The 25,342-nt window shown below is 33.5% G+C and overlaps 3 protein-coding genes across 3 annotated transcripts; 2 read left to right on the top strand and 1 right to left on the bottom strand.

The window, feature by feature from the left end:
- The first annotated feature begins 15,493 nt into the window (after nucleotides 1-15,493).
- Nucleotides 15,494-18,476, top strand: LOC139881632 (SWR1-complex protein 4). Its single transcript, XM_071866078.1, is given in 15 exon segments — nucleotides 15,494-15,610; nucleotides 15,691-15,777; nucleotides 15,857-15,922; nucleotides 15,998-16,057; nucleotides 16,194-16,250; nucleotides 16,369-16,498; nucleotides 16,660-16,727; nucleotides 16,930-17,022; nucleotides 17,123-17,170; nucleotides 17,285-17,455; nucleotides 17,604-17,714; nucleotides 17,799-17,894; nucleotides 18,053-18,133; nucleotides 18,225-18,288; nucleotides 18,364-18,476. Coding segments are annotated over 15 exon segments (1,359 nt in total). The 5' UTR covers nucleotides 15,494-15,496.
- Nucleotides 18,477-18,923: 447 nt separating this feature from the next.
- Nucleotides 18,924-20,028, top strand: LOC139881633 (uncharacterized). Its single transcript, XM_071866079.1, has 5 exons — nucleotides 18,924-19,226; nucleotides 19,300-19,421; nucleotides 19,511-19,699; nucleotides 19,786-19,837; nucleotides 19,912-20,028. The coding sequence occupies exons 1-5, from the start codon at nucleotides 18,924-18,926 to the stop codon at nucleotides 20,026-20,028; spliced, it is 783 nt and encodes a 260-aa protein (XP_071722180.1).
- A 273-nt stretch (nucleotides 20,029-20,301) lies between these two features.
- LOC139881634 (nifU-like protein 1, chloroplastic) lies at nucleotides 20,302-21,294 on the bottom strand. The gene is made up of 3 exons (XM_071866080.1): nucleotides 20,934-21,294; nucleotides 20,567-20,703; nucleotides 20,302-20,490 (listed from the first exon to the last, which is right to left on the bottom strand). The coding sequence occupies exons 1-3, from the start codon at nucleotides 21,292-21,294 to the stop codon at nucleotides 20,302-20,304; spliced, it is 687 nt and encodes a 228-aa protein (XP_071722181.1).
- Nucleotides 21,295-25,342: the final 4,048 nt, after the last annotated feature.

Raw genomic sequence — 25,342 nt, forward strand, 5'->3', positions numbered from 1 at the left:
AGTGTGTCTTCTCCATTCGTCCTAACACTTGTCCATACATCCTCATATATATATAAGACTATATTGACCAGATACTCCTTGTTTGGCCTAATATTTACCAAATAATATTTTAGGGAATTCTATAATACGTTCTTTTAGATTTATGAATATTATGTGCAAATATTTTTTTTATTGAATTAAAATACAAAAGGATCTAGAACTAAGGTAAAACCTCATATTACAATGCAAATAATTTTTTTTTCTATACTTTTTCATTAAACTCGTACTAAAAAAGTTTACCTTCATACTTGACCGACCAGACTTAAATCCAAATTGATTCTCAAATGTATAATTACACCATATAACTACATTACTAGAAAATAAAACAAAAATTTCAAGCAGTCCTGCCCAACTGAGGAGTAAAAACTGGGCGCAATTATGGAAGCGAGTTAGACCCGAAGTCTACCGTTGGCCATAACTGTATTTTGACCACTTTTAATGTTTGGACTCCATTACAGTACTCTGATTAAGAATAAAAATACTGCATATTGTTCAAAGGTTTTTAACTTGTGACACTAACAATTTCTCAGTACATCTACATAGTTTAAAGTATGTTATTTGAAAAAATCACGTATTTTCATGTTTAAATATAAAGATTTGAAATCTCTTTTCTATTGATCATGTGACTCAGGTCTGCCTTCCATAATTCTATTTTTGAGTGTGAAAAGACACTGATTTTTGGTGTCTGATGTTTTTTGTTTTGAGGTGTCAAAATACACCAATTTTTATCTTTACCTACAGACATAACGGGAAAATTAATGTCTGTTCGTTAAATTTGACTGAAACAAACACTGCACGACATTTATGGTACTAACTTTACGTTGCCTTCTGTTTCCCCAAGAGGCAAGACTCCATGAATGTACGTACTTACATCGATCATACGTTTTCTGGAGTCCCTCGAATATATAATTATATGTAAGCCTTAGTCTGAGCCAGTTTTTGGACAGCCCTAGAGAATATATCCATAATACATCTTGTCAAGAACAGAATTACGCACAACAACGCTCTGTATTTTTCACAACAAATATAAAAATAAGTGTCATGACTCAAAATCCCTATGGCGAAGACAAAAGAACCTGCCACAACGCTTAAAAGGAGTCACCTATCCCACCATGATTGTAGGTAAATAAGTGTCGCCACATGTATGGCAACATTAATCAACTCACTATATAATCACTATGGTGACACTAATCGTTGCCATGACATGATATGAAAAAGTTGAAGATGGTACAATGACAACGCTTACGTCAAAGATATAGAGGTGGATATAATTAATCGTTGTCAAAGCATCGTGATAACCGTCGCTGTATACATTTGTTATGGTTGCGCTTTGCTTTAAGATAACCGTGACTATAAATATTTATGAGAACACTTACATTGTTCGTAACATACAAAGTAGGTAACCCTTAAAATGATAAATTATAATAAAATAAATATAATTTAATAAATAATGCGCAATTAAGTAAAAAGTGTAAAATTATATTACTCCCAACCAAAATACGGTCGACCGAAAAACAAACAATCTCCCTTTATAAATAAATTTAACTCTTCAGGTTGATCAAGGGGAGAGGTCAGATATTTTTGCATTGTGTGAAATGACAAAACCTAACAAGTGGCACGTATATACAGTACGTATCTTTGGACTGAATCCGGTCCTGCAAATACATAAAACGAATTAGAAAGAAAACTAACAAAGAGTTTATAATTCTATTAGAAAAAATGACCAAAATGAAACATTATCTTGTCTTACAAAGCTAGACAAACATCAAACTTAATTACATATGTCTAATCATCGTTAAGAAACGATTGACCAAACTAGTAGGACTGTATACATTCCGCCATAATTAATAATGTCTTCCCATAAACACGACTCTTATATTCTTTGGCTTAGAGTCGGCACACTAAGTAGGAAATCTCGATTTTGTCACGGTCTGATAAGCGTGGTCTAATGTCAAAAAATCATAACGAAAAAAATAGATCACGGTTTTTTGACTTTACGCCACGGTTTTAAACCGTGACATTTGCTGCCATGGCCTTAAGTATACGGTACGGTTTTCATTCCTTTTTCGTCACAGTTATAGAAAACCGTCATGTATAAAATCCATCAAGATAACTTCCTATCTTCTTTTATGTCACGGTTGTCTGACCATGGTCGTTGTTTGCCACGGTTTTACATAAAATATTGAACGGTTTTACAACCATGGCATATTGATATAGTACTCCAGCCACAAAATTGTAGTCCTGATTCCGAAGCCACCTTCATTTTAAATTTTTTCGTAGATCGATTATATCAAAAATAGATTCATAACTATTAAATGCAAAACACAATTTAATATGAGTAATAAAAATATAAATAAGAATAAATAATTTACATATAATTAATTTTGTTAGTACTTAATGCTTATCACAAAATGTTATTAAAAAAAAAAGTTAATCTCACATGGATTACAAGTAAAGCTTATCATGTACAAAAGGTAAATTCATGCATTCTGATCACCTCACAAATTAAAATCAATTCCACAATCTTGTACCTGTAAAAACAAAAAATTTGATATATGATTTCTAAGTAGAAGTAAAGCTTATCACAAAATTGAAGTCCATGCAAATGTAATACAATTAATCCAGCAGGTTGTGTCTTCAATCTCACTAGAAAACAATTCAATAATAATACTTATACAAGATATATGCTATATGATTTTGGATTGTATATATATGGAGTAATCAAATTTCTAATATAATACTCACCCAATGAGATTTGGATCTTCTCTCCTGATCATCTTAAATATTGTCTGCAGCGAATAACTCGTACAGCTCCATTCCCTTCCTTCTTCAATAAGTGTTAAACTAGATAGTTGTTCTATATAGCATATATATACATATATTAAGCAGAATTTAGAATATAATTAATATATATAGACATGCATCACCATACATACCGGGTTCGGGCAGCCAAACTTTGATGTGTATTCGTGGACGATCCATGGGGATTCAGTTTTCGATTTGCGTTTGCATTTGGATTTGGATACACCATTGGTACTCTTGAAAGAAATTCTAGCTAACTGGTAAGACAATATATTCCTTACACCTTTAACACCTCCTCGAGTTGTGAAATTTTTAAATTTACCAGTGACTTTCTAATAAGCGTTAGGGATAGTCCTATTAAAACCGTCACGTTTTACATCTTTTTGTAGCTGACAAAGAAGAACCGGTTGTCGTCCAACGTGGTTTCAACTGAAAGATCTGAATATCTATACATATTTAAGAAGAAAATAATGAATTAATGCAAAATTAATCCAAAAATGATCACCAACATATATAGAAAAAAATTATTAAGTCACTAACCTGCAAACGATTGTTTCGTCGAGCTCATTCAAATGGTCTCCGATGACTCTATTTCTTAGATAGTGATCTATCAACTCGTTAATGATTGGACAGAATCTTAGGCCAACTTTGAGCTCCACATTACTTAACGAGAAAAGTATCGAGATCTATGAGAGAGACGGGAAGTAATAAGAGCCTAACACAAAGAGAAGAGCTTCCAAATATTTAGTACATATATAATAGGAAAATTACCATAACCAAATGCATAAATTATTGCTAGCTTTAAAGAAAAAATGATCATTCTTCATAGGAATATTTGTTTCCAACAATTAAAAGTCGATGCTTTTCATCAAATTGCAAATTATAATCTTTTATATGTTTTAACATCAAGGCAGTATGAGATTCAACTTAACTGTGCTAAACTAACTACATATAAGTTTGACATTGCCAACGAATCTAAATTCACTAGTTCAAGTTGTGACTAATCAAAAGATGTTACTCCAACGAATAAAGGAAAATAATTAAAATATATATGCAAAGCTTTTAAGATCGATTACAACTTAAGATAATTACATTCAAAATCAGCAAAGTATTCACTTCTTATTATCAAGCCAAAGATATGTTACGGAAGATCCGAAATTAGTTCTAAGACGAACTCAAAAAACCCTTAAAGTTACGGAGCCCTTTCAATAAAGCAACCAATGTTTACTTTTGTATGGCTTCAACTGAGATGTCGACTTTCGAACCCTAATGTTGAGCTTGTCGAGCGTCGATCGGCTAGAAATTCCTTGAAAGTCGAGTACTTGACGATTGTTGAGGTTTGGAGAGTGGGTTTGTCAGACTTCAGAGTGAGAGTTTGTCCAACTTGTGAGACAAGTGAATTGTTTTTTGAATAAAAAGAGAAGTTAAATTAATAAGTATTGAAAAAAGAAATGTTGATTGGCGTGCGTGTCAAATTTTAACTTAGCAAAATTTTTTGAAAATACCCATCACCAAACGACAATGTTTTACTACGCCACGGTTTTTAAGACTAATCCGGCACTGTTTACACCACGGTTTTATGTCGTCTTACGCCTCCATGTTCTCTAAATCGTGGCCAAACACTATGCTTCACAACAGAAATCAATCTACTTTCTATCTCGAAGCTATACCTACATTAGATTATCATTCACAAGCACGTACAATTCGATTTAAATTCCAATAAAATATCATGAAGGAACATTATATTAAAAGACAAAGTAAATTACATAAGAAATTTTATTTTATATTGAATCCATAACACAAATTCGAGATTATCGATAAAGGTACATAAACTATACTAGCTCTTTGGGATATTTCCTCATCGTTTATTCGACAATTCTGGGATCTTCCTTCATTATATTTCTTCATCGTTTCTTCGAAAATTCTGAGATCTTCCTTCATTAGAAACTTCTAATACATCTTCATCAGACCAAACTCGTTTCTTTGGTGGAGACTAAAGTTTAAGTCTTCCATTCTCTCAGAATATGGGTTGCTTCCTTCGGACTCTAGGTTGCTTCCTACTCATTCCTTCCATACATTCCTTTATTTTAAAGGATACTGAAAAATCACATGTGGACATGAAGAGGTGTACTTAAAGTTGACTCCAACTAATGTCAGACCTCTAATTCATCTCATTAATCATTTTGTTGGAAGACTGAATAGTCGAGCTCATCGGTCCTTAACAAAAAAATGATCAACGTACATAATTGACCCCTTCTTGTTGTCGAGAACCTAAACGCCGGCGTACTAGAAGACATACGAACTGCCTGGGGCAGTTACAATCGAGTGCAGTATTGGCGTACATTTGGACATAGGTAAAGAAGAAACCGATGACGTAGGGTGCAAACTTTCTCGATTAGGCCAATTACGCGAAGGAAGATATTGGGATGAGTGGTAAAGAACACAGGGATTGGAATGGAGTATTGGTGTACATTTGGAAACATCACACGGTTTACTGACTCGAAATGTGAAGTACCGTAAACTGGGAGGATGTCTCCAAATGTACGCCAATACTTCACTCGACCTCTGCATCATTTACCACCCATCGACATACCTTCTCTTAACATAATTGAACTATTCAGTCTGATATTCCCTCGTCACTGTTGCTTTCGCATGGCTGCGATGACAGAAAAATGTGAAGGTCAGTGCCCAGAAATGTGACCCAATTAAAATATAATGAAACAAAGAAATCAACATTACTTACCAACTATGGTACAATACAGTACAATCCCAAAACAAGGATGACTAGCCTTCAATGATCTAAGAGCTTCACGTACTGATGTTGACCTTAGTGAGTGCATGGTTGTCAGTACCAAGAAATGTGATTTGGAGATGAAACCCAATTAAAATATAATGAAACAAAAATAACCTCAAGGGCTTAAAAAATGAAATTAAGATTGCTGGTACTTACTTAAAGTCACACAAAGTCAGATATCCACTATCTTTACACTTAAAGCACCAATTCAGAAATGTGAATTGGAGATGAAACCCAATTAAAATATAATGAAACAAAGAAAGCAGTATTACTTACGAAATACAACCGTTGCTCATTTGAATATGACTGAATGATTCCAGTCACACGGTGGCTATTTGGAGTAACGGACAGTAGCTGCCTCTCCTGGAAAAGTGGATAGAGGGCTCTTGGGTCCTACCCCAATGCCTCTTCACATGGTGGCTATTTGGGGTAACAGGGAAAGAGTTGATGACTACTGATCCAATTTTTGGATAAATTTTTTGATTAACTTTATGTCCATCCCTTTAACTATTTCATCCTACCCCAATGCATTTGCACTCAAATGGAATGAAGGTAGCAGCCGCTACCTCCGTTAAAAGAAGGTAATTTTCTTTTTGGAATCATTGAAGACGATCGACCTACTGACCTAGTCTCAGAATCTTAGCGAGGAAGACTATGTATGGCTCTGAGGTCATTCCAACCCATAGTAGTCCAAATATGTCCCCTAAGCTATTTCCTCATCCTTACAAAATAATCTCCACTCATGGCCTGATACATTACTGGAATGATTGTCCTCCATGTTGACCTTCAGCTCACAACTGTAAATCTCGACCTAGAAAGAAGTCGAACTAGAAAGACTTGATCAAAAATAATTCCTAACTATTGGAGCACTCTAGGTCAGAGCACCTGAAAAGAAAAACAAATAAAAATATATATTTAACAAATATCTATGGTATGTATACGTAATAGATCAATTAATCAGAAAGGATGCTAAGAACATACCAATAGTGCTTGTTCTATAACATGTCTATGACCAACATGTATGTGGGTTATATAACCACTGAAGAAGAGTTTCTTCAAAACCTCTTTTACAAATCGCGTCTCATTACCGTCGAGATCTCTCATAATAGATACGAATGACCCATTCGCCAGGGAGTCCTATTGATTTATAATAGCCGTCTCAAATACTGTCACTCGAGCAGTGAGATTCTCGTCCTCCACTGCCAAAGAATCGAATCGAAGACTGAAACCCGCCTTCAAGCCATGTCTTTTGACAAATTCTGAGAATTATATAGTGGATCATCTAGCACTCATGCCTTCAGTGCTTTGAAGTTTACATAAATTGATAGCATAGAGTCCTCGCTCTGGCAAACTGAGGAGAATACACGTTGCAGCTTCACTGCTTGGAATTTCAGTCAGCCAAGCCCTTGACAATAATAGATGTTTTCTTGATAGTGTGAAATAGTTATCTCAATGTGGTGCACCATTTTGTGGACTGAAAAGAAAATAAATCAATGAATCAAAGAGTTTTTTACATTCCATACATAGCAAAATAGAGTTCTATTAACAACAAATGGATAGTAAAAAAGAGCGATTCAAAGTAAATGCAAATGAATTAAACCAACAACAGTTAATCATAGAGTATCTCGACGGAAATAGAGATTTACATCCAGTTCTTCGATCCAAATCAAACAACATGAGAGTAAATTTGAATACTTCCAAAAATGCCAATTATTACACTAATGGAAAGATATTTTTTTCCATTCCTTAAATAACAACTACATGCAAAGTTCTATTTACTCATCAAAATCACGCAAAGAATGGACTATCATCAAATCATTCATCCACAACACTAACAACATAAAATAACTAAAAATTAAAACCCAAGTTTAGAGGCAAATCATACCTTTTGACGAAAAGCATAGCTTCATGGAAGAAAACCGTCGCTTCTTGGAAGTAAATTTTGAGAGAGAATGAGAAAATTTGATTTAACAGTAGAATTCCTATTCAAGACGATAAGGGGAATCTGAAAAGTTAATTAATCATGTTCACCCCTATTGCCATAGTTTTCAAACCGTGAAAATTAAAAAACTCTTTGCACAGTTTCTGAACAATGGTGTATTGTCCTTTTACACCATGCCTTTTTATCGTTGTCAAAAAATCATGGCGTAAACTGATTTTTTACTCGTGGAAGAAAGAAACTATCACGCTTATTAAACCGTCGCCATAGATAGCCTTACGCCATGATTTTTTGGGCGTAGAGACGCTTGGCGTTGTGCTAGCCCTATTTTCTACTAGTGGCATGGCCAAACAATTAGACAGGACAAAACCTTTTAATTCTTTCCATAATAATTTTATTGATAGGTTATAAGTGATGGGTTTCCAACAATGACTAGGCCACTAGACTTGCCTAATCTCTCGCCATAGCGTGCCACGTGCGTTTGAAGGTTTGTTAAATTCATTGGAATACTAGCTATTTCTGTCTCAAAATACATCATATATGATGTATTTTATTGAAATGCTATGCTATAATAGAGGAGGATGGAACAGAGAAGATGGTTAACTCGATTCTGACTTTCAAGTTTTGACTTCACCAAACTTGTCGCTAGCTTGTTTTGTTGTTTGGGCCACTCGCTTCACTCACTAAAAGCCCTTTCCAAGTCAGTTGCATACAGTTGGAGTTGAACTCCCTTTTAATCAGTTTTGGCCATACTGGTCTACCAGAATTATGGTGATATTTCATCACAAGTTATCTATCATATCTCCATGATTTGATGGCATTACTATTAGACATAGTGATTAGAATAGTTGTTAAATTTCTACTATTATAAAGATATGAGAATAGATATTTTTATTAGAATAATTTTATTTCCTCTTGTATATTAAAAGTCATTACATGGCATTATAAACAGAAGTTGAAATCAATGAGAAAATAGGCAATTTCTCTCAAATTGTGAATTTGTTCTCTTTATTGTCATAATTTCAACATGGTATAAGAGCCACAAGAGAGAATTCTATCTTGATTTCAACTCAAAATCTCTCAAATTATCTCTGAATTTCAAAATTTGTATCTCACTCATCACTTCATCAAATCTGGTCGTTCAAATTGTGTTTGATTCATCTATGAGTCTTCTCCAAAATATCCAAAAATCAGATCTATTGGATCTCTCACCTATTCAAAATTCATCTATTTGTCCAGCATCCTCTACTGAGCTCCACCAGTTCAGTTAGTTTCTAGAAATCATCACTTTCTCGATGGAATATCATCCTGATTCGATCCTCTACCATTTTTCCTATAAACTAGACATGTCAATATACAAATTTCATGTTTATGGTAATCTCAAATTCCATCTGTGAATTGAGCTAAAAATCCTCAAACATGATGTTTGTGAACCCAGTTTTCACTAACATCTACCAGTGACGAGTTCCAGTCACATATCCTTAACAAATCCAAAACAAGTTCAAAATTTTCAAATCACATTCATGCGACTCATAACATCAGTGTCTTCATTTGATATTTTATAGCCTTTACCTGAATCAACTTGGTTTTTGAGGTATGAAGCTTCAAAGTTGGCTTAAATTTCAAAACTCATTCAATTCATCTCAAATTTCTGTGCTATCTTTGTGATAGCATCAACTTCAAATCATTTGGTCTTCAATTATGGTTTTTTATTGATTTAATATCAAGAACATTAGCCATGTTTCAGAATTGAAGATTTCATCATTTTGGTATTTTAAAATGTTAACTCAACTCATGAACATTTGGTTCATTCAAAGCATTTTTGGCATTACAAAATGTCAACATGCAATTCAAATCAGGAACATTGAGTTCCATTTTTCAACCTTTGGAGAGTTGATTTCATATGGAGATTTTATCCTCTCCCTCACCCATATCATTCTTGTCATCAAGAAATGTCATCTTGTCAAGGCTCACATTTGCCTTATTCACATCCTTCAATTCATTCAAAGACTTTCAAAGTCTTCTCTAGTGATCTAGTCTCATCATCATCGAACTCACAAAACACTTCTAGTGAGCAAAGGCAAACAACATGATTGAATGGCTTGAAGTCGTCTATCGGGAATTCTGACTTCGACAATAGCCCAAAAAACCCCAAGTTGAAGTTTCTAGTTCTTTAAATAATAGGGATCTTTCTGAACTTTTAAAAATATTATGGGGTAAGATTTACCATTACTGTAAGTTCAAGGATTCAGAACCTAAAATCGAAACAAACGTTGGTCACCGTTAGAAGCCAGAATCTAGTGAATCATTTTTATTTCAATTGTAAGATCCGATTGAAGCCTTGAATCGTGAAGTCGGAGCCTCAACAACAGCATTGTACCCTCAAGGGGAGATGTTATTATGGCTGGGGCTTTGGTCACTCGGGCAGCAAAAGCAAGATTATGTTTTTCTACTACTTCACAAATCATTGTCAAATCATACTGTGTGTTTAGCTTGAAGGGCAATTGTTTCACCGATCAACTGGTCAAGTCCTTTTCAAGTAGCAGAATTACACCACTTTGTCATTGCTTTGCCTGACAATATGATTTCCGTCTATATGAGTTGTGAACCTTAATGTTGCATACAATACGACCTTGTGTTGTTCAAAATGGTCATAAAAGCTCTATTACGTCTCTCGATTACTATTCATCACGTCAGCATTTCAATTGTTTTTGTCCAACCTTGGATGATGGCGGAGCATCCCGGATGATTTCAATCGTTTTTGTCCAACACATCTATTCGTCCAGTTTCACTCAAAAACTCATAACAAATCCGTTTCTTAACCAATTATTCTCAAACCACTTGCATTCGATTCGTAACATTCACATCTCCATTTTATCTCTTTTCACTTTTCTCTAATTTGGCATCGTTTGAGATCTACAAAGCTCCAAAGTTACGACTTTTCTCTGTTTTTAACCCAAATCCGACCGTGTCAACAAAATCCGATTGGGTTTCATCTTTCGGCGTCTTCGGGGCGCCGTCATCGGAAGTTTGGGCCTTCAAAATTTCTCAGCATAGCCTTATTTTCTACTAATGGCACAGCCAACCAATTAGACTGGACAAAACCTTTTAATTCTTCCCACAGTAATTTTATTGTTAGGTTATAAGTGATGCGTTTCCAACAGCAACTAGGCCACGAGACTTGCCTAATCTCTCGTCATGGCGTGCCACGTGCATTCAAAGGTTTGTGAAATTCATTAGAATACTAGCTATCTCTGTCTCAAAATACATGATGTTTTGAATTTTTAAGTTCATTCATATGAAAATATATTTTGTTGAAATGCTATGCTATTATAGAGGAGGATGGAATGGAGAAGATAGTTAACTCGATTCTGACTTTCAAATTTTGACTTCACCAAACTTATCGCTAGCTTGTTTTGTTGTTTGAGCCACTCTCTTCACTCACTAAAAGCCCTTTCCAAATCTGTTGCATACAGATGGAGTTGAACTCCCTTTTGATCAATTTTGGCTATACTGGTCTGCGAGAATTATGGTGATATTTATTCACAAATTATCTACCACATCTTCATGATTTGATGGCATTAGACATAATGATTAGAATAGTCATTAGATTTTCACTATTATAAAGATTTTAGAATAGATATTTTTATTAGGACAATTTTATTTCCACTTCTATATTAAAATCCATTACATGACATTGTAAACGGAAGTTAAAATTAATGAGAAAATAAACAGTTTCTCTCAAATTGTGAATTTATTTTTTCATTGTCATAATTTCAACATATTTAATGGATAATCTTAATTAAATATATGTATATATAAATGAAATTAAAAACTCAAAACATCATATATTTTGAGATGGAATGAGTATATAATTAGACATTGTTGAACGATTATGTTGTGCAGTTGTGGTCATCGGTGTTTTAGATATCACGTCGTAGCTATAACGCCTCCTGAAAATTGTCAAGGCCACTTGCGATTTGATTTTATATATCGACTCCAAGTAGAATGTTCTCAACTTAAAAAAGTAATGAATACGTTGAAGTTGAACAGTACCATAGTGACAAACTTTATTTAAAAAAAAAAAAAACCTTTACTCTAACAAATTAATGATTGTTAATGATTATATGACTTATTATGAATGGGTCATGATGAACATAAAAAATGATCAAAAGTTATTCAATGGGTTACAGTGACGTCGTGGTTCAATAGTGCACGTAGTTGGATTTTAAGATGACACTAGCTAGAATCTTGAACCCGTATTAGTAGTGATGTGAAAAATTACATTATAAACAGCTATTATGTAGAATTAATAATATTTAAGAAATTTAAGTAATACAACATATATAATGTTTAAAATCTTGCATGAAACGTATTCCTATCAAATAAATTTTTTTTCCTATATCTGTAGACAGGAATAAAAGTAAGAATGCAATATCTAGAATACATGATAAATGAAGAACAATTTTATTAGAACTTCAATAAATTTAAAATTAAACAAACAAAAGGTGGTGGGATATAAACGATTATTTATACATTTGATTTTTGCTGGCTAATCTTCGTCTTCTCCATCGTCCTCTTCGTTGTTCAATTTTTTTCGATTGTATCTTTGTGCTTTGTGCGAGGTGGCTGAATTCCGACGGCATAACGATATTTTCTTGTTTTAGTTTCTTGTCTAAAACTTCTTCTAATTTTTTTATGTGTGAATTAACAAAACATACCTCTATTTATAATGTTGTAGATGTTTTGTGTAATAAATTGTTGAATATATTTTTCTCATTTGATCATAATTCTCTTCAACATCATGTCGACATTTTTAATTAATTAGGCAAGACTTTGAATGGACATCATGTTTCCTAACTCCGGAGATTAGTAATCCTTCAGCTTTGGACAATTATTTCCATGTAAACTTACACTCACATTGAACACGATTAAGTTCAAATATTTTCTTCCTCTTTTAATATGAATATGACAACATTATATGTCCATTATTTTATAATATGAATAATTTTTTTTTTACATCATTATTATGCAATTCTTCGAGAACAAAATATTTGATTCTATTTTATTTTGCAACATTCTTTCACGCCAGCTTCAACTGTTTGTATAATACGGTTTTCATGATGATAATATTTGTATAGAAATATTAGAACTTTTATATATAAAAATATTTTAATTAGGATGAATGAGAATAGGATAAAAAAGAATATGGGAGGATTGTTTTATATAAGAGTAGAGTTTATTCAATAAGTTGAAAAAAATAATATGTATTATATTTAGATTAAAAATAATTTTTTAAAAAATAAATTAAAAAAAAATATATGTGTCAAATTTTATTTTATGAATAAAAATTATGCGTCGAAAATTTAATTCCACAATAAATACAATTAACAATTCAATAAATTTTTTAAGTTGTCCAATAAGATAAAGAGCATATGCAAATCGATCATATAATATAAATAATTACAACAACTACAACCAAGCTTTTTTTTATCTGATTCAGTGGCAGCTTGTTACTAGTTGGTATGGTCCTTATCAAAGACGGAGCTACTTACAATCTAACAGCTTTAATGAACCCATTTAATTTTAAAAATCTGTATATTTTATATATTTTAGTTTAATCTATTTAAAAAAAATTATATTTAAACTCATAAATTTTTTAAATATAAAGTTAATTAATTAAAATTTAAATTTAAACCCATAAGACTCGGATCTAACTCTGCCACTGTCCCTTATACACAAGTTTTTCTTGTCTCTTCATTGATTTCGGAGTTGGATGCTGCATTTTTTCTGGTGGTGCCCTATTTGGTATTTGCCTCATTGTTCTCGCGCTGGTTTATGGATGTTGCATTGCTTATGATGGTGCACTATATGGTTTTCTCCTCATTATTTCCTCATTCGCTTAAGGATATACTGGTCTCTTATCTTTGAATGCCAAATCATCTCCGCTCTAAACTGGTGAAGATCCAACCAGAGGAAAATTTCACTGATACTTATTTTTCACTGTAATAGCTTGGAATTTTTCCCCCTTATATACTACTGTCACTGCTACTTTTTTAATTGTATATGGGGTTTTTTCTCTTGCTACTCTGTACTTTCTTAATTACTATCAAAAAAGAAAAAAAAAACCTACAACCGGCCTTAATTGCACCAGATGGATTCAGCTATATAAATTTTTAGATTTAAGTATAAAGACAATGTGTAGCTTAATTACATGTCATATCAAGAAATATATTACTTTTTTCGTATATAAATAGATGACGTTTTTGGAGATGTTTTTTTGTCTTTAAATAGATGACGTTTTTAGAATATCAATACACTTTTCATTTTTTTACCCTTTCACTCATTATCTCTCTACAAATAATTAATGATTTAATAAGAAGAAAGAAAGATTAAAATTGTAAAGTAAGGATGATTTATGTTCTGGAGTTGATGATATTGATATATATAAAAACTTTAAAAATATCATCTATTCAAATACAAAAATAATATAATATTATATATAATATAAAATACGGTATATAAATAAATAAAATAAAGTCATGCTATCTAATAAATGACTATATATAATCTATATGAAGAAATAATATAACATACAATATTTTTCTATCTCTCATATAAAACAAAATATACTCTAAAAATAGTTTTTCTACCTCTATGTTATTATCTATTAGAAAGTCTTTCACGTGAATGTTACGCCGCCACTCTCCTCTCTCAACTATCGAGTTGTTGAGATATTTAATATTTATAAATCTTTTTTAATTTTATCGTGGGTCTAGGTCTCCTCTTCCATTCCCCTCTGTTTATATATTTATGTCCCTCAATTTTTTAACAAGAGTTTCTCTAGATCTACACCTCACATGTCAAAATCATCTAAATCTATCCCCTCTTATCTTCTCCTCTATAGGTGCAACTTTTAAATTGCTTCTTATATTCGCATTTGTAACTTTATCTCTTAGAGTGAGTCCTCTCGGCCACCTCAACATCCGCACCTCTACAATATAAATCATTTGTTTATGTTGTTTCTTTATTGACCAACATTCACTCGCACATAAAATAGTTGGCCTCATTATTGTTCTATAGAATTTTCATTTTAGTCAACTCTACATATGTCAATCAAATAAGATACATGTTGCGTTTCTCCATTTTTCCCATGCTTGTATACGATAGGTAACGCCATGTCAATCTCTCTATCTTGTTGTAGGATATACCCTAAATATTGGTACCTATCGCATCTCGATACATCCACTCCTCATATAACTGGATTATACTAATCTGACTTATGCCTAGCCCACTGAAATTACAGTGCATATATTTCCTCTTACTGCGACTCAATCTAAAACTTTTCGACTCCAAGGTCTCCCTCCATAGCTCTAATTTCTCACTTACTCATTCTCCACTCTCGTTAATATATATCATGATATGTCATCATGAACGTGTCAAATTGAAATAATAGAGTGAAAAATCAGTTTAATAATAAAATCTCTCATTTGATTAGCCTAATTTTATTATTTTTACCGTCCATAAGATAATGTTAATGAAAGAGATAACTTTTTTTTATAACAAAAAATAGTATATTAAAATTTTATTATTATTATTATTATTATTATTATTTATGCAAATAAAATTTACAGTATTTTGTTACCAGTATAACCAGGAAAAAAGAGGGAATCCAAAATCCCAACTTCAGAGGGGTGAAAAGCAGTGAGTATGAAACTATAAGGGGGAGAAATGCCTAGGACTAAACATTAGGGAGCTAATAATTTTTCTTAGGAAGTGAATAACCTTCGGAGTTCATTCATCGTTCCCCGTTGATGAAAGCTTTCGCGCTGAAAATTAGAAAACCCTAATTTGTCCATCAAATCCAATTTTGGTTCTCCAGAAAAGTAAATTGATTGGGAATCCGAATTCAGTTAACTTCCATGGACGCGAAGGACATCCTGGGATTGCCCAAAACCCCATTATCTGCACCTCAAGAGAAGAAATCTCAACCAAGAAAAGAATCTCAGAGGAAACCTGATGGCATTTCGCGCGAGGTAACATGTTTATAATCAAATTTGTTAAATATATATATATATATATACAGTATATAATGTCCATGTGTTAAAGTGTGTAGGTGTATGCGCTTACTGGGGGTTTGGCGCCACTTATGCCGTCCATTGATGTTTCTCAACTGAAAAAACCACCACCATCAGATGAGAAGGTATTTTTTTTTATTTCCTTAGATAGGCTCACTTAAAGTTATCAAGTGCAATGTGATGAATTTTGAGCTTCGCTTTCAGATCACTTGGCAATGGCTTCCTTTTTCAAATTCTGCTCGAAGTGATAATTTGCAGCTCTACCACTGGGTAAGTTTCTATAACTTTCATTCCGACTTGTAACTGGGAGGTGTCTTCAAAAGTAACATACTTTCTCTGTTGCAGGTTAGAGTTGTGAATGGCGTTCCACCTACTGGGGACTATTCCTTCGCCAAGTACAACAAGGTATTTCTCCGTTTGTTCATTGTGTATATATTATGCTGTTTAGATAGCTTGCAATGCATGTCACATCACTTAATTTCTATAGGAATTGTGATTGCTGTCTGCAATTGATCTGTTTGTTTCTTGTGGCTTCTTGCAGTCTGTTGACTTAATCAAATACACTGATGAGGAGTATGAGAAGTATTTGACTGATCCTGTAAGGATAAGCTTAATGATTTGTGCTTTTAATGTCCCTATTTAAATATTTTTGGTAAAAAGAAGAAGTCTGTCACTCTGATTGAGTTATTCTTTCTTATAATATTTGTGTACATTAGGCATGGACAAAAGAAGAAACAGATCAATTGTTTGATTTGTGTCAGCGCTTTGATCTCCGCTTTATCATTATTGCCGATAGGTTTCCATCATCTTGAACGGTGGAGGAGCTCAAAGATCGTTATTATAGTGGTACTTGTCTATGATTATATTTACACTCCATTCTATCTCTGTCTTTTTCTCAATCTAACTGTTGTAGTTTGATCCTTTGTGTTGTTTTCTTGCTGATACACTCTCGGAGTGGATATTTAGCAACCATCTGATTATTTTTTGATGTTTATGGCCTCATTTAGTATCTCGAGCTGTATTGATTGCTAGAGCTCCATCTCCTGCTGATGTCTCGGGGAACCCCCTTGTTAAGGTGTGTTGGGTTATGTTCTGTGTTTATGTCAATGTTTTACTCTTATAGTTTAGTTTCAAGGAATGAAAAATACTTTTCTTCCTCTGCCTCGATGTTAATCTTTTTCCATGGTTTATAATATGTAGCTGTTTTGTTATTTTTTTATTTATGTTTTATTCCACTGGCTCATTTCTAAAATTCTAATATTTCTTTCTTGAGCCAGGACCCCTACAATGTTTCTCAGGAAGTAGAGCGGAAGCGTGCCTTATGTATGGTCTTGTCACAAACAAAACATCAAGAGAAAAAAGATGCAGAGGTTGGTACAATGTACATGCGATACAGGAATAACCAGCATTTGAGCTTGTTAACTGAGTTATGTAAGATTATTTCTGATTCTTTACTATCTGCCTCTTTAGGTTCTTGCTGAAGCTAAAAAAATTGCAGAGTCGCGTATGATTACACGGGTAAGCGCAGGATTAAATGTTCACTTTGATTGGCAAATGGCAACTATGATGAAGAGGATTCATATTTTTCGAATTAATTTTAAAATGATTAACTCCATTCCCCTGCTTTTTCAGGCCTCTGAAGAGCAAGACGTGCCGGTTGCATCTACTGCTGGTCATGAAAATGCTGAGAGATCAACTGGTAATGTCGATAACATACCATCTACGGCCAATCCGTCAGCTGTAGGTGCTCCAACGGATTCAGTAATGGCTGCTAATGCCTCCACATTAGCTTCTTTGCGCAAGGTATCTTCGCCAATATTCCAACAAAATAAACTTCAATTATATTCCAGGAATAATTGTCTAGACAACTTCTTCTTTCTCTTAACTTTACTGCCAGCCAAAGTATATGTCTTACACATCTAACAGCTGAACAATTCAAAAACATTTTCAGCTTCGAGTTTATTTGAGAACCTATGCACTTGAACAAATGGTGCAAGCTGCAAGCTCTTTAGCTGGTTTACGCACTATCAAGCGAGTTGAGCAAACATTACTAGATCTTGGGGTTAGTTTATCCAGTCAATATCTCTGATAGTTATGTATGGTTTTTGTTTTACAAATGGGGTGTAAAAAATTATATCTTTCATAGGTCAACTTAAAACCAAGGGTTCCAACAAAGGCTGTTTGTGCAGAGCATCTCGAATTACGAAAAGAAATACTGACTCTACTGAATCTTCAGAAACAGGTAGTGTACATCTTAACTTTTCTTTTTTTCTTATGTTGAATATATTTCCATTTCTTCCCTTGTTGGGCAGAAATTGTTTACTCATGAGTTGAAATCCTTTTCTCATCTTAATCAAGAAGCAACTTATCTCATTTTGTTCAACCTTTGTCTTTGGTCAGCTGCAATATAAAGAAGCAGAAGGTTCATCATTTCGCGAGGGTTCATATGCTGACCCACCTGACACACCAAAGGTCAGTAACATGAATATTTTCAGTCTCTTGATCTGTCATTTAGTATCTTACTGAAATCCTTGAGCTTGGTGGTGGCCATAAACAGTTTGCCGTCGCACACCGTGGCATGGATCAAGACCAGACATTTGTTCCAGAGTCCGTTATATTTGGAGGTCATGCATCAGGTGACGTGGAGCACTTTGGTTGTTTATGTTTCCTTGAAATGTGTCTTGTAACTGATGTCTGATTGGGAAATTCAGGGGAACGGGTGGTGGCTAAGAAAGACCAGAAACGCAAGGGATCTGGAAGGGGATCAGATAATCCATCTCCAGCGCATAAAAGACCAAGAAAATTCAAGGCTACAGATTCTTAATGTTTTAGGAATTGTTGTAACAATAATAATGGACCTGCTACATTTTATTATTGAAATGTGACAAACTCGTTATGTGCATGTATTATATTTTGGGTTTTCTATAAATTTCTTCTCTTTTTACCACATCTATATATCTATCCGACATAAATTTAAAACATCCCATAACAGTAACTTATGTATAGGGTTATCACTACCGTTGAAGTATGTCGTGTGTATCGTGCGTTACAAGTAAATAAAATAGTGAGCCACAAGTAATAGACAGTGTGTGTGAACACAAGTATCATCAGTATACTTGGCGGTCAATCATGTAATTTCTTACAATGGAAGGATAACAATACAATTTCTTTTTAAGTATGAGGGGCAAATAAGGAACGTTATAAAATACTGTTGTTGTGTTGTGTGGTTGAGGAAATATGAAATATCTGTTGGCGTAGGTGAGAAGCAAAGATGCAAACTCTACATGTTTCAAGTCCCAACTCTATCTTCCTTCTCTCTGGAAGAATATTTCAATCTCCCTGCAATAATAATAATGTAAAACCCAAAGCTTTCCAACAATGGCAGCGTAAAACTTGTTGCAGCCTGAATTCAGCTAGAAGCCAATTGAGCAAATCTTGGCCAACCTCATCTCTTTCGCTGTTTGGTTCAGGTTTCGTGTTGGGTCCCCTTCTCGACGGAATTCATTCAAGGGTCGGTCTCGTGGTATATCAAAATGGAGCCATTGATATCGGTCCTCTCCACACCAACATCTGGGTAAAAGAAGAAGCTTGAATATCATTTTCAGGTAATTACGAATTTAGACTTATTCGATCTTCAATGCGTGCAGGTTCCTCCTTTGCTCGGCATTTTTTACTTCACGGTAGGATTGTTGCAACTCTTCTTGGATGAAAAAAGAGCTCCTTCAAAGCCTGTCGAGGGTAGTTTAGGAAAAACTGCTCTCTCGTTTGCGTCAGTAATCCTGTATACATAATGATCAATTTCCTTAAAAAGAATTGACTTTGTTTATGATGTCGAAATTGTTTTATAAATGTATATAGAGCTTTGGTGCTATTTTTGGAAGTGAGTGCTGAGCTGTATAAAGCTGGAGTGGCAGCCAACATAGAGGCCTATCTTTTGTTTGCAGCAGCAGAGTTTCTCTGGTTTTCCTTGGACAGGACTTGGATTGGGTTTACCCTAGCATCAGTCATTGGAATCGGTTGTCCTCTGGCTGAGATTCCCATAATGAAGTAAAAATACTCTTCTTCTACCATTAATTCCAGCTCTCTTAGTAGAGAAATGAAATCTTATGCATCTGCTAAATAAATCTTGGCAGGTATTTCCACCTTTGGTACTACCCACAAGCAAACATTGAAATCTTCGGACAGGTAATTGTTTTCCTTCTAACAGAGTATTCATTACATTTTCAACAGGTTTCATAGTTTTCTACTAATGTATACAGGGATTGGTCACATGGACACTCACGTGCTATTTCGTTTACACTCCATTCTTAATCAATCTATCAAGATTTTTAAAATCAGTCCTCACTACAGAGGACACAACGGACCAGTCTGCCTAGTCCTAGAAGAAGACTCTGTTTTGAAGTTCAAAACAAAGCATATAGTATCTTTCAGTGTCTGTATTTTGATAATCAACTTATGTAAATACCGAAAAAGAAATGAATTTTGCTTCCATCAAGTGGCTTTTTAAATTTTCAACGTATTATGATTGCATAAATACAGAGGAGATGTCATTTCTTAGCAGAAGTAACAACTCAAGGCTAACAATACAAGTTCATTCCTTCTGCAACTATAACTAAACCTGTAAAACTGTAAGGAGAATGACGAAAATATTAATTAGAGAACACAACTTTTACAATATCAGGGAACCTTTCCTTGATCGCAGCCTTGACTCCTGATCCAATAGATTCAGGTCCCACATACTTTACGGTGCAATCTCCACCGTCAATCGATATAACGTCCACACTCCCTCCGTAGTTCTTGATAGCAGGTCTCAGTATATCCAGATGACCATTCACAGCCTGCATCACAAAATTTCATCATCAGATGAAAATGAAGAAAAAAAGAACTCAAACCACAAAAGGATACAAATATTACCTCAACAGTAGTTTCTCCTTGTTCAAAGGCATCTACTTGACGAATATCCTTGACAGCATCTCCGAATTTTTCTTTTAAAACTCGTTCGATTCCCATTGTCATGGTTGTTGTGGAACTTGGACAGCTCTCACAGGCCCCTGCTAAATGTAATTCAACTATATCTCAGCAAATATACGACCTCATTTTCATGCCGCAAAGACATAATCATCCAATACCATTAAAGTCTAAAACTTTATCAAGAATTTGTCACAGAATTTAAAATTCTGGGATATACAGGTTGAGGTTCACATGCCCTAAGCCTCTAACTGATAATTCAATACCTTAAATCAGATAATTAAAAAGAATTTAAAGAGAAATTCAAATTCACCCTGTAGTTTGAGAGAAATGATTCCATCTTCAACTGAGACGACGTCAACGTTACCGCCATCTGAAATCAAATAGGGCCTGACGTCTTCGAGAACCAAGTCGACGTTTTTAGCAGTCAGCTCCAATCTCTGGGCCGAGTACAGTCCCGGAGAAGACGGTGAAGGTGAATCGGTCGCATTAGATGCCTTTATTACTGTTATACCCTTGCTTTGAGATACTGAATTCCCAAGTCCCTTCTTATGGAGGACGTGTTTGGATTGAAATTGAAGGTATTGGATATGGTGGTGATGGAGTGATTTAACTTGGTTTGATGGAAAAGTTGAGAATTGTCTCTGCAATCCAGTGGATGTCAGAGACGCCATTGTTGTTGACGTCGGGAATTCTGTAATAATAGCAAGTGAAGAAGAATCGTGGTCTAATATTTATTTATTTATTTATTTCTTCCTTTTATTTATGCTAATTGTGGGGCCTATCATGTGTGGCTATACATATTTTTTTTTACGGAAATGATAATTTTATACGAAATTAAAGTCATTATAATTTAAGAACATGTTTGAGCAAATCTAATACTTAATATGACCGTCAATATAAATAGTATAAATTCATAATAAGAAAATGAAGTTGATTAATCGAAAATTTGTACCTTTTTGTCATTTCGTAGTACGACAGGTCACAACTATTTTCATATAAGAGTGAGAATATCATGATCACAATATAAGAATCATATAATCAACGCAATTTCGGGCGCCGTTAATGCTGTGTAATAAGTAAGATTGAGTAACTTCACAATACTCATGCTAGTTTGAACTTTTGATTGGGACATGAGCTTCCATATTTGAAGGTATGTACCACAAATAGGAAGAGATAGACTCGAATTTCAATCTCCGAACAATTGAAATCGAGAACAACACAACACCCTTGAACAATGAAAATTGTCCAGGAGCATATCAAAAGCCTCTTCCAACCAAAAAACTACTAGCTCTCATACGAAAATCGAATATGCGCACAGTCATTTAGAAACGATAGCTAAAATAAAACATATAAATAATTTAATAATAATTAAAATTAAAAAGTCTCACCCACCAACTAACACCTGTTACACCCTAATTATTAATTAATTAGACGTAGAATTTTAACGTATTGATATATATACATTCATCGTATCATATAATAAAACACATGATTATAAATGAAATTATTGTTGTGACGTGTTATAATTTTATATTATAAAGTTCATAGATGTAAGGATTAAAGTGTAATTATTAAATTTAGAAATGTATGTGATTTAATACTGAAACTAAAAAGATATTTTAATACTAAAACAAAATCTATATATCTAGATGTTTCCATCATTCGGTGGAAAAACCTTTTTAAAAGAAACGAAAAAAAGAAAAGAAAATAGAGATGGAAAGAACGGATGAAGAGAAGAGAAAAGAGAGAAAAGAAAAGAAAAGGAAAGGAAAAAAAAAAAAAAGAAAAAGAAAAGAAAGAAAAGTAAAAAAGAGAAAGGAAATTGGATAGGAAAGAGTTTTCATTTTAAATAAAATCCTTAAATTTTCAGTATATATGTATTTTTGAATATTTTGAATTATGACTTTTGAAATCTCTGAATTGTCATGTTCTTGTGTTTAATTAAGTGATAGAGTCAATTATTGGGTTATATGTTGTAGAATTGAAGTAGATGAGTTGTTTTGAAAAATTCAGATTCTGTGTTATACTTCCTATGTAATTTTCGATACATATTTCTTAAGTTTAATATTTGAATTTTATGTGTGTAGAAAGATGTGTGTTTCTAGTTTAATTTGCTTCAAACGGTTTATGAATTGGACTTCTAGAGCTTGAGTTATGTATTTTTGAATGATAGTCTATCTGACTGGGTAACAGATATGTTGATGCTCTGTATTATGTGATTTTTTGGCCCAGTTAAACTCATCCATATGGCATGTATTATTTATGTATGGAAAGCTCTGTATGTCTATTTTATCATGCTTCAAACGGTTTGTCAACTGGAGTTTTGTAACTTGACTTACGAAGGTTTAAAGTTTGGTATATCATGCTGTGTAAGAGCTACGAATTTCATGACTTTGAAAATTCATGGTAAATTCAATTAATGGAATTAGACCTTGAAGCATACACCTTTAGAAAGATAAATAAGTCTACTTTCAGTATCTAAAATTGATTTATGGATTGATTATGGTTATGAATAAATGGAGATTGTGTTGGTGAATGTACTCACCTTGAAATTTTCAGGATGTATGATTTATTATGAAGGCTTGTTGTAATGTGTTTTTAAATGAAATTATGCGCGTTCAACATGAAACGTAGGATGCATATCACATACTCATGACATCGCATATAGATGTAAAGAAATTGGTAATAATTAGCGGAGTTGGTTATAACATCACTAACTACTTTAGGTGAAGTGGTTCGGGTTGATAAATTGAGTAAGCTCTTAAGAGATACTTGAGTTTAAACTTTAAACATATAAATTAAGTGAATTAAATAAAAGCTGAGAGAGTACATGTGATTTGTTTTTCTTTTATTTATTCGATTATTAATGGGGGTTAGGTGATGGTTCTCCATTACTTCAATTATTTTGATATGTCTTTTTCGTATTATAAATGAAATTACATCTTTGACATGCTCATTTGTATGATATTTCTTGGTCTGTAAAAATTGGTACATCATTTTGAGAATTAAAAATTAACGAATCATTCGTCATCGAGTAGGTGATGTCAATTATATTAGGTTGGTCTTAATCTCGAGTTGAAGAGGTTAAGATGCAAGTCACGGCTAGGTTGGTTTTTGGTCGTGACAACACCATCCGGAGCCAAAATTTGCAAAGCCCCAATATCAAACCGAAGATTCGACCTATCTACCAACTCTACCCTAACAAACAATTCAGACCAATAATGGCAACGAAAATTACCCTTTTCCAACCACAGAAGCACCAAATGTCGGGCAAAGAGGAGGAGAGCACCGTAAAGGTCAACCACCAGCCATCTGTCGTCGGAGATGATGACATCAGCAGAGGAGGGAGAGGGAGAAGGCCAAAGTCCTTTGACAAGGTGTAAAAAATAAGATTTGGAGCCATCTAACTATACATATATTCTGTTCGGAAAGGTATTGTCAAATGTAATCTAAACTTAGATAACAAAATAGAAGACATTCTCAATGAGGAATTTGGCTATATTGTCAAATGAATGACATTTTATGGTTTATGTTATATGTTATTATGAATTCTTACTATTCATTTCTATAATATCGGAGGTTTCATTTAAAGCAAGCATTTTTTTCAAGTAAAGTTCTTTCTCGAATAGAAATTGGGCTTAGCTCTACCCTCTTGGAGTAAGAACATTCAATCAAAAGTAGAAATAAGATAAAAAATGGGAAGGTGGTTAGATTTTGCCTAAGTTGCACCATTAACAAGGTCATTTGTGGCACCAATGACGTGGTTCTCAAGCCAAGGTGGTCCTTTTAATCACATGATGTTAGGCTCTTTGAATAAAAAATCAAGAATATTTACAACTGCAAGTTTATCCAGACGAGATGCATTCGCTCAATTCTCCAAAATCTTAACTTCATCTCTATTCTTATTTATTTTGTTGGTTGGCTAGTTAGATGTTTAATATATAATCTAACTGTTATTTCGTGATGTAATTGCAATTTCATGTTATCAATGAAATAACAATTAATCTTTAAAAAAACTTGGAATTGTAACTTAAAAAAAAACTAAAGTATGAAGTTTCACATGATATGTACATGTGAAGTGTCGATATAAAATCGATAAAATAATTACCTCGCTAAAATAATAAATTTTTTCGTCCCGACTTATAATTTTAAGGGAAATCTTATATCGATAAATTGATAACCTTGCTTAAATAATAAATTTCTTCGATCCCGACAGAATTAATTTAAAGAAGTTCAATTGGTAGCTTATTAGTTGGGCAGTTCTTTCGACATTCGTGGCTTTCTCATCAAGTGTCACTCATAGAGTTTTTGTTTATCATTCGCTAAAGTATAGTAAAACATGGATTTCCTTATCTTAAAGAACGGAATTTTGAAATAAATTACCGATCAAAAATTCAATATATACTACTATTTTCCAACCTATATAAAGGAACCATAAACATTTTTTGTTGGATGCTTGATATATCACTAGCTCCTGAAACAAGTGAATTGTAATCATACTTACATGTTAGACCATAATCATCTCTAAAGTCATCATTTATTATTTCTATAAATTTTACTTCATTCATAAGTTATTTTTTTCTCTTTTGATGTTCATAGTCCAATCTACTCACACGAAATTCTTTATTCCGGGATTCAACCCACATCCTCATATAGGAGAAAATGCGAAAGTTAAAATTAGAGTGGATTGGTTCTACTCGAATCATGTCTTACATCGAA

Source organism: Rutidosis leptorrhynchoides, unplaced genomic scaffold (assembly GCF_046630445.1).
Source record: "Rutidosis leptorrhynchoides isolate AG116_Rl617_1_P2 unplaced genomic scaffold, CSIRO_AGI_Rlap_v1 contig179, whole genome shotgun sequence".
Lineage (NCBI taxonomy): Eukaryota > Viridiplantae > Streptophyta > Magnoliopsida > Asterales > Asteraceae > Rutidosis > Rutidosis leptorrhynchoides.

Excerpts from the sequence above, each read along its gene's own strand:
- LOC139881634 (XM_071866080.1), bottom strand. The coding sequence starts at position 21,294 with ATGGCGTCTCTGACATCCACTGGATTGCAGAGACAATTCTCAACTTTT. Across the intron at positions 20,704-20,933 it reads CATTTCTCTCAAACTACAGG|GGGCCTGTGAGAGCTGTCCA; the intron begins GTGAATTTGAAT and ends TACATTTAGCAG. Across the intron at positions 20,491-20,566 it reads AAGGAGAAACTACTGTTGAG|GCTGTGAATGGTCATCTGGA; the intron begins GTAATATTTGTA and ends TTTGTGATGCAG.
- LOC139881633 (XM_071866079.1), top strand. The coding sequence starts at position 18,924 with ATGCAAACTCTACATGTTTCAAGTCCCAACTCTATCTTCCTTCTCTCT. Across the intron at positions 19,227-19,299 it reads CTCTCCACACCAACATCTGG|GTTCCTCCTTTGCTCGGCAT; the intron begins GTAAAAGAAGAA and ends CAATGCGTGCAG. Across the intron at positions 19,700-19,785 it reads GCTGAGATTCCCATAATGAA|GTATTTCCACCTTTGGTACT; the intron begins GTAAAAATACTC and ends AAATCTTGGCAG.